Consider the following 9,834-nt stretch of genomic DNA (forward strand, 5'->3'; position numbering starts at 1 on the left):
AATGTCATATTTGAAAAACAAACCTCTGTTTCATCTAAAAAGTTCCCTTCATCCTTGTACAAAAATCCACAGTGCGTGAGAGCACAAGAATTCTGGGGATCAAGTGCAATAACTTCAGCAAAGCATTCAAATTCCTTCAGAAAGAGACCTTGCATTTGGAGACATTTGCATCGAGATTGGTAGGCTCTGTTTCCAGAATAATTCCATAGAGACAAAGTGCATTTGCAAACTTATTCGTCGATCACATTATATTGGCATACGATAGCGCATCCTTTCCTTGAAACCTTCTAAGTGATGAGGATGAAGGGGAGGAGGCAGGAAGAGGATTAGAAGTAGAAGTAGGGTTGGTACTAGAAGGAATGCTCATTGAATTATGGCTCATCGAATGATGACTCACTGCTCCATTTGCATTCTAAGGAAATGGCTTACTCAAGTGCTCATTGTTACCTACAACATCTCCCTGCACCCTTCCAACATTCAATATTTGAGACTGAATAGATTGAGTGACATGAGGTTATTTCCATGCCATAACTGGACCCATTCCACTCTTCAACGCCCCCATTTTTCCATGCTACTCCACTTCACAACCCTGCTTAGTCAAAATAAAAATAAAAATTCCAATGGTTACAAAGTTATTTCAAAAAGCCAATCATATAGTAACCTCGTTGAAATCCACTAAACCAAGCTTTGGGATGATAAGATTTACATTAGGGTAGTGCAAGAAAAATTCTGATGGCTACTTGTTCTCCCAAGAAAAACAACAAAAGTCTTAAATTCCCACCAAATGCGTCAAGGGAAATATAAAATGATTTTGAAATGTTAAAGATCCCTCCCACTGAATCAATAAATGCCTAGAGCGAAATACAAAAGGAAAAAGAAAGAAAACTTAGTGATGACTTATTTTTCTACTATTATTTTGATAGCATATCTTTCCAACTATTATTTTGATAGCCTATTAGTAGAATCTCGAAGATCAACTACAAATATAGGCTATCAAAATAATAGTTTAAAAATAAATTGCAATGTTGTCTCTCTAATAGAAAAAATGAATATATTTTAATCCAATTTTGTGAGGAAAATAAAATTTAAGGCTTTGATTAGTCTAACATTATTCATGCTTTTATGAGGTTTTAAATCCAATTAAAGATCCTTAAACAATTTTAATCATGGTAGGGCCATGAGAAAAACTATGATCCATATGTAATAATAATCCATAATTGAATTCCATCCTAAATCATGGCTATAAATTGTTACATTTTGTGTGTTATTTAACATATGCCATAAATGGCTAGAGTTCAATCTTTGATAGATATCAAGTAATCAATCATTATTTTCAATCATCGCTTTGGTTTGATCTCTAATAAGGTAAGAATAATAATCTACATTAATCCATTATAAAAACCCACTTTAACATTGAGGGGAGAGGTTTGTCATGTTATGGTTTGGTAGCAAGTTGGAAAACTTATTATAATGATTTCCCAAGTTTAAGTCACAACTTGAAAAATTGTGCTCTTATGTCGACATATTCAACAGTAGGTGGAAGTCCTAAAATAAATTGGCAATGCATGGATATGATGAAATTTTTTATCATGGTTTAGTTGCAATGACCATTTTAGTGAAGATAAAACATGGGAAGGGGGGAGAAAATTGAACCTTGTACCTCTCACTTGCAAGAGAAATGACTTTGGAAGCACCCACTTAATATGGGAAGGGGATATTTGTTGAGTTTTGGTCTACATATAAGTTGGAGTTTTTACCTTAATGATGACTTGGGTTCAAGTCTCAATCCAAAAGTGCATGCTCTTGTTTGCTTGTGTTAAAGGTTGGGTGGAAGTCTTAGCTAGAAGAAATTGATGGCCCATGGATGTGGCCATAATATTTCTAACACCAAATAATTATGGCCTTAGTTGTAGTAATCATTTCAATGTCGAAAGAACATGGGGGGGAGATTTGAACCTTACACATCTCCCATGTAAGAATAATGACATTACCAATTGATTATATCATAATCCTCCCTAATTTTGGTGGGCCTTAAGGATAACATGTGTAGACTTTAATCCAAATTTCTATTTGCAATCAATGTTATGTGTGCATCACACACTAGTAGGGTACCCATGGCTACCTTAAGGTATTAAGTTATGTCATTTGGCAGATGTTGAGGAGACCATGGGTCAACTTTGGTCCATATATATGTGGGAAAGGGTTGTGTTATGTGTGCATTTCACATTCAACCACTACCTCTAAATGTTTGCATTGTTTCCTATGCTCATAATGTACATTCAAACTAGATAAACAACTTGGTATCTGAGTTAAAAACTAGTATCCTAAGTTCAATGGATATGACCCTGATAATAAAAAATGTAGATACATATGAAAAGTTAAGTCTTCAACTAAAGAAATGTGTCATATACTAATTAACCAACACTTCTCCTTGTAGGTATTCTTCATAATGTATTTGATCCAACTATATTCCCACTCCCATTTTGGATAACTTGTCAACCTTTGAATTTAATTCCCTGTGAATGTGATCAAAGGATATAACCCTCAAGATTATAATAAGCTCCATAACTCTAGTCATCCACTAATCCAATAAAGAAGTGTTTAAGGAAGTATAACCTTTCAACCAATCTATAATATCCTTTGAATCTCCTATCACTTGTAAGTTTAGATTGCTAAAGTAACAAAATTAAAATGACTAACATAAATGACTAATTTGTATTATTGTAGTATTTGTTAGGTAGTTGTATTTTTGTTCCTAAACTAAATTAGTCATTTTTAGTTGTATTACTTATTATCTAGTCATATATTTTAACCCGAGACTAAATTAGTTGTTTATGTTAGTCGTTTTTTGTTGGGTCACTTGATATTGCTCATTTTTGGCAGTATTTCACTTTAAAAAGCTGTGGTGACTAACCTTTTTAGTCACCTAGTCACTAATTTCTCATTTTTTACTAGTGTCACCATAAAAAGTAGGAGGCTTAGATTTTTTGAACTCTTCTAGAAAGAATCACTTCTCACTCTTCCTATAAGGTTGTTGGTGGTGATGGCAATGATGTCTCTCAAAACAATAGCTAGAATAAAATCCATGAGTGTTAGCCCTCCTCTCAAGTGTATCCAAGAGTCTACCACTCTTCAATGTATCATCCTTGTCCATCCTATGCATTTTCAAAGGCCTTCTTCAGTCCGCACCATTAGTCTTTTATTCCTGACTGTCTCCATGATTGGTCCCCAATTATTCCCGCTTCTGCAAATATGATAGGCTCTAAAGAATAATTGCATTGACCTTGGCCTGCTTTTCTTGAGCTTTCACGAGCCTTTCTTATGCTTCAATCAACCTCTCATTATCTTCCTTGTAACTTACGATCTCTTGCCTGAAAATTCTCAATGTATCTACTAGATCAGGAGAGTCTCCCTCTCCTTGTTCCTCAATTGATCTCTCCCATCCCACCAATGTCTCTTCCAACCTATATGGGAAGTCCAATGAACTGCACTCAACTATTCTTCTCTTCATCTCTTGGCCTCTATTTCCTGCAATATGTCATTTTTAGCTAAATAAAAGCATAATCAAAAGAATACCTCAACTTACTTCCAATGAGGTTGTTGCATCTACAATTACCAATCCATATTAGCATGATAAAAAATATCATGTTCATGATATAATAATAATATCAATAAGTAATTATTGTGCATACATGGTAAACATATAGACAACCGACATGCATGCATAATAATCTACATTTACCCCAAAGTCTAGTGTTGCAACCTTGCTAGATAACACTCTATCACACCCCACCCCACAGTTACCTATTTTTATAAGTTCACGAGGGTAAACATCAAACGAAAATTACAATGCATGACCCAACATCTATGTTCTAGTTATGGAAGTGGGGCCTATAATCTTGAAACATACTGTAATCTCTGAGGGACACCATCCACTGATGATCTTACCCTAAGATGGAACTATGTTTTACCATAAGGATCCAACCGCATGCACAAGTCATCATCTGTGCGACTACAGCTGAATATCCCTAGTTTTCTACCTGTGACCATGAATAGAGTGCCATAATTTTAGTGCTAGCTTACTAGCCACTTCCGAGGACTTTCTAGAATCAATTCTAAGATAACCACAAGTCTACATAACTTGCACTTAGCTTCATATCTTGCGCAAAACTGCCAAACACATGATAACCAATCAGACTTTCTTTACCATACCTAAAGGAATTTACCTATCTCCACTCACCTATTAAGAGTTCTAAAAGAAAACTACCTCCACCCTCAACCTTTGGGAGTTTTCCTAAGACCACCTTAACTAGGATCCAAAATATACTGACAATCCAAGGCTTAACCAAAATGAGGAACCCACTACATCATGGTTATCTAGGAAATGATAGAGGCAAGGTTGTACATCACTATCAATCTAGGAAAATCCCATTCCAGTCACAACAAATGTGGCCAATAAACTAATGGATATACCATCCATCAAATCCTAGCATGCTAAGTCACACCATTCACATTGTTACCTACAAATCCACAATTATTTTCTCGCCTTGCTACTCTTTAAACTTCCTCTTGCACTCCCTTACTTTTCTTGCTTGCTTGCTCCATTGCTTGTTCTCTCTCTTGCTTTATTCTTCTCTAAGTGAATTCTAGAATGTCAAAGTTTGTTTGTGAATTTTCTCTCCTTTTCCTTTTCCTTCATTTTCCCTTGCATGCATAATATTGTCTCTTCATCTTCCTATTCTCTTATTTTTCTTTATGTCTTGTGTTAAATTTCCATTTATTGTCTTTTTCCTTTTCTAATGCAAATGCCAATTTCCACAGCCAATAATAAACCACAAGTGACTCTCAATGTAATATTTTCCCCCTCATTCTGCTTCAAATATGTGTCTCATGACCTTGGTTTAATTTATTTACATGCAAACATAACCCACAGTCGTTACAACAGCTAACATGGTTAACGATGGTCAACTACATTTACTAGGTTGGCCTAAGTTTTACTAGATTTATATAGGTTTACTTGGTTGACATAGGTTTATTAGGTGGACCTACATTTACTGGGTTTACAAAATTTATTAAATTGAACTAGATTTACTAAGTTGACAATGGCTTACTAGATTTACCAAGTTAGCCTAGGCTTACTATGTTGATGTAGGTTTATCAGGTTAACTTATGGTTTATTAGGGTGACTTATGGTTTATTAGGTTTACTAAGTTTAAAAGATTTTGTAAGTTCACTAGGTTGAAGTTAGTTGGCATAGGCTTACTAGGTTTAATAGGTTCACCTAGGTTTACTATGTTGACTTAGTTTTTTTAACAATACTAAGTTTACTAGGCTGACCTAGGTTTACTGGGTTGATTAGATTGACTAAGTTTACTAGGTTTATTAGCTTTACAAGGTTGAACTATGTTTACTAGGTTAACTTAGGTTTAAAGTTGACCTACATTTACTAGGTTCATTTATCTTTAATACATCTACTAGGTTAACTATAGTGAACCATGGTGTTATCAGTTCAACTATAATCAACTAGGTTGACCTCGGTTTACTAGTTTGATCTAAGTTTATAGCTTTACTAGCCTTACTATGTTAGTCATGGTCAACTATAGTAAATTATAGTCACCATGGTTGACTATGATAAACTTTAGTTGATTGTTGTCAACCATGATCAAATACCAATAACCATGATGAACATAGTCAATCATAATCTATCATAGTGAATTATAGTTAGATGTGGACAATCATGGTTATCCATAGTGATCTATAAGTTGACCATAATAAACCTTATGTCACCATAATTTGAATATATTTAGCCATAATTAACCATAGCTTATTATTCCTCCCCATACAAATCTCCCATCAACTAGCACAATCACATTAATAAAATAGTTAAAATACAATGATCACCTTCCATAAATTTATCAATATCATCCATAAATGAAAAATAAAAACTAGTTCAACCAATTTATTAATGTTACCTTGCTACTAGTATGGACTTTTATACCTGTAACCATGGTTTAACCGTCATTTTAACGCTTCTTTATCTTTTCAATTTAATTCATGCGGCCGGCCTTTAGTGAAACTCTTTGTATACTTAACGTGCAATCCTTTCATCTTACCTACCAATATTTATTGCCAATGATGTCCCACGCAAATAAAACCTAAAATACACTCCATAACAAAGTCCTGTCACCTCTGAGTTTAAAAAAGATGTTTGGATTGAGACCATCCATGCTACCAACTTTCTGATTTCCCTAATGTCGACGAACTGGCCCAACGTGTTTTCCATGTCGGAACATCCCAAAGAATTTCCATGTAAGTATGACGTGCCCCACTCCATTTCCATGTCTAACTCCAGGAAGATGGTCAGTTTTGAAGTCCGCCCCTTCATGTAACCAGAGCCCTTTTGATTGTGTGATTGCGCATGCAATAAGATCGGCCCTACCCTTTGTTCATCTGTCTGGCTGGCATTTTCTTTTTCTTTTGCATTTTCCGAGAGAGAAACAAACATGTATTGATGGTTGAATCTAATAAAGTTTTAGAGCACTGGAAATTTTGATTCCAATTAAACAACCAAGCCCAATGAAATTATATATTTTTATTTTATTTTCCTGATAGAAACATACATTAGTGGTGCATCTTAATAGGATGCATCAACTGATCTCGTTGCACTGACATCTGTAAGCACTATCAACTTCAACAAATAAAAATATTTGTTTTGCAAAATCTGTCACTTCCATGAACCTAGGAAACGACGGATTTGTGGATATATATATTCGTGAACACACTTGAGATATAGATATACAGAATCTGTCTTCGGGAACACAAATATTTTGTCAAAAAAGGATTGTGGAATAAAATGGTTTTGTCGAAAGAGGATAGTCAAATAAAACGGTACGAAGTGACAGATGTGTAGACAATAATCCCTTTTCTGACTTTCATCCATTTCTCAAATATTTGTTCACAAACTTTGGACAGATTCTGTGGACAGATTTGTGAAATGAAATCGATGGATGTCGATTGATTTGTGAAACAATATTTGTGAAATATGATGTAGGGAAGACATATTTGTGGACGGAAGTAAAGATATTTGTGTACAAATATATGTTACAGATCTGTGAGAAATGAGATCGATGGATGTAGTCAGAATTGTGGACAGACAGATTTGTTGGCAAATATTTGTATCCTAGATAAATATGATTTTGTTCACAAATATTTGACCAGAACTGTTGATTGGAGGGATGGAAATTAAACATGTCTGAACAACGCAAGGACGGAAAATATAATAATAATAATTGGTTGATAAATTTTGTCATTGATTCATCCTCTGGATCTCCATTTCTTCAACAACAATTACAATTGGTAGGATGAGAAGAGTGTGGAGATACGATTTGTTTTTGAGTTTCAGAGGCCCAGATGTAAGAAAAGGCTTCGTTGATCATCTTTACAATGCTTTGACCGGAGAAGGCGTCCATGTGTTCCTGGATAGCCATGAATTAAAGAAAGGGGATGATATTAATGCAACCATAAAGAATGCCATTGAAAGCAGTCGAATCAGGGTTCCGATATTCTCTCCAGATTATGCAACTTCTCTGTGGTGCCTCAAGGAAGTGTCCCTTATTGCGCGGCAGGGGCAGGATCATGGGAGGACCATTCCCTTGTTTTATAAAATGTCTCCGTCCCATGTTCGCCACCCGGACCGACCTGACAGCCCCTTTGCCCAGGCATTCCAACATCATCGGAGCTGTGGAAGACAGAGTGAAGAAGAAATTCGTGAGTGGAAGGTCGCTCTATTCACCGTCGCCAGTCTCTCTGGCTGGTCACTCGACGACACCAACGGGTGGGTCGGTTAAATTAATGCATATAAATCATGGACAGTATCAAAATTGCGGAAGTTTTATATGTTTTCTATTTTTGGCATTTATTATTTAAACATTTAACCCACAACATAGAATATATATGTGAAGATTTCTCACCTCGAACCAGGTACCTATTCTTTGAATGTTTCATTGCCTTTGTTTGATACTGTGAAGGTTTCTTTGTCTTTGTTTTGACGCTTTGGAATTCGGGGATGTACAGGTACGAAGCAGCTCTGGTGAATCGTGTGGTTCAGTGTGTCAACAATGTAAAGAAGGCGATCCCTAGCAACCCTTGAACGTAAGGACAGTTATCCTAGATGTGTAAAGTAATGGAGTTTCGATTAACCAAATGATGAAGGGAATCTCCTAGATGTGTAAAGTAATGGAGTTTCGATTAACCAAATGATGAAGGGAATCATGGGAATCACGGCTTGAGAAATCAGGACTCAAAGGCATCATAGTCTATTCTACCTTAGTAGGCCAGGAATATCTAATATAAAGTCTATTCTACCTTAGTAGGCCAGGAATATCTAATTTTTGTATTGATAAAAGATGGAGTTTTGTATTAATAAAAGATGGAGTTTTGATTTAAAACATTATTGTGTTTTTATTTTTATTAATTAATACATTATTAAAAATCAATATGTTTTTCTTTAGAATGATGGCTTGAGAAATCAGGACTCAAAGGCATCATAGTCTATTCTACCTTAATAGGCAAGGAATATCTAATTTTTCTATTGATAAAAGATGGAGTTTTGATTTAAACATTATTGTGTTTTTATTTTTATTAATTAATACATTATTAAGAATCAATGTGTTTTTTTTAGAATCATGGCTTGAGAAATCAAGACTCAAAGGCATCACACTTTATTCTACCTTAGTAGGCAAGGAATATCTAATTTTTGTATTGATAAAAGATGGAGTTTTGATTTAAAACATTGTTGTGTTTTTATTTTTATTAATTAATACATTATTAGGAATTAATGTGTTTTTTTAAGAATCATGGCTTTAGAAATCAGGACTCAAAGGCATCATAGTCTATTCTACCTTAGTAGGCAAGGAATATCTAATTTTTGTATTGATAAAAGATGGAGTTTTGATTTAAAACATTATTGTGTTTTTATTTTTATTAATTAATACATTATTAGGAATTAATGTGTTTTTCTTTAGAATCATGGCTTGAGAAATCAAGACTCAAAGGCATCACAGTCTATTCTACCTTAGTAGGTAAAAAATATCTATTTTTTTTATTGATAAAAGATGGAGCTTTGATTTAAAACATTATTGCGTTTTTATTTTTATTAATTAATACATTTTTAGGAATTAATGTGTTTTTCTTTAGAATCATGGCTTGAGAAATCAGGACTCAAAGGCATTACAGTATATTCTACCTTAGTATGCAAGGAATATCTAATTTTTGTATTGATAAAAGATGGAGTTTTGGTTTAAAATATTATTGTGTTTTTATTTTTATTAATTAATATATTATTAGGAATTAATGTGTTTTTCTTTAGAATCATGGCTGGAGAAATCAGGACTCAAAGGCATCACAGTCTATTCTACCTTAGTAGACAAGGAATATCTAATTTTTGTATTGATAAAAGATGGAGTTTTGATTTAAAACATTATTGTGTTTTTATTTTTATTAATTAATACATTATTAGGAATTAATGTGTTTTTCTTTAGACAAGTATATTTTGTAATATGATTTTTATATTTATTTTAAATAAAAAAAGTATAAGTGAGATTTATTATATATATATATATATATATAGATATTCATTTTTGAGAGATCAAATTAAATTTTAATTTTAATAATTAATTCATATTAATTGATTATTATTTTTCTTATAATGAAATATCTTATTTTGAAAATGTATATTATATGTTTAAAAATAGTTACGCCTTTTCAATTTATTATTTTCAACATAAAATCTAAAATAATCTTAAGGCTTATTGTAAAAATTATAATTATATATAT

At 33.5% G+C, this 9,834-nt stretch overlaps 1 protein-coding gene across 1 annotated transcript; it reads left to right on the forward strand.

Annotated features, from left to right (window-relative positions):
• Positions 1-7,361: 7,361 nt before the first annotated feature.
• On the forward strand, positions 7,362-7,847 carry LOC149239833 (toll/interleukin-1 receptor-like protein). The gene has a single exon (XM_089369985.1). The coding sequence runs from the start codon at positions 7,362-7,364 to the stop codon at positions 7,845-7,847; it is 486 nt and encodes a 161-aa protein (XP_089226111.1).
• Positions 7,848-9,834: the final 1,987 nt, after the last annotated feature.

This window comes from Pinus tabuliformis, chromosome 8, assembly GCF_031772625.1.
Source record: "Pinus tabuliformis cultivar Carrire ecotype Pingquan chromosome 8, CPIR1, whole genome shotgun sequence".
Classification (NCBI taxonomy): Eukaryota; Viridiplantae; Streptophyta; class Pinopsida; order Pinales; family Pinaceae; genus Pinus; species Pinus tabuliformis.

Coding starts and splice junctions, on each gene's coding strand:
- LOC149239833 (XM_089369985.1), top strand. CDS start 7,362: ATGAGAAGAGTGTGGAGATACGATTTGTTTTTGAGTTTCAGAGGCCCA.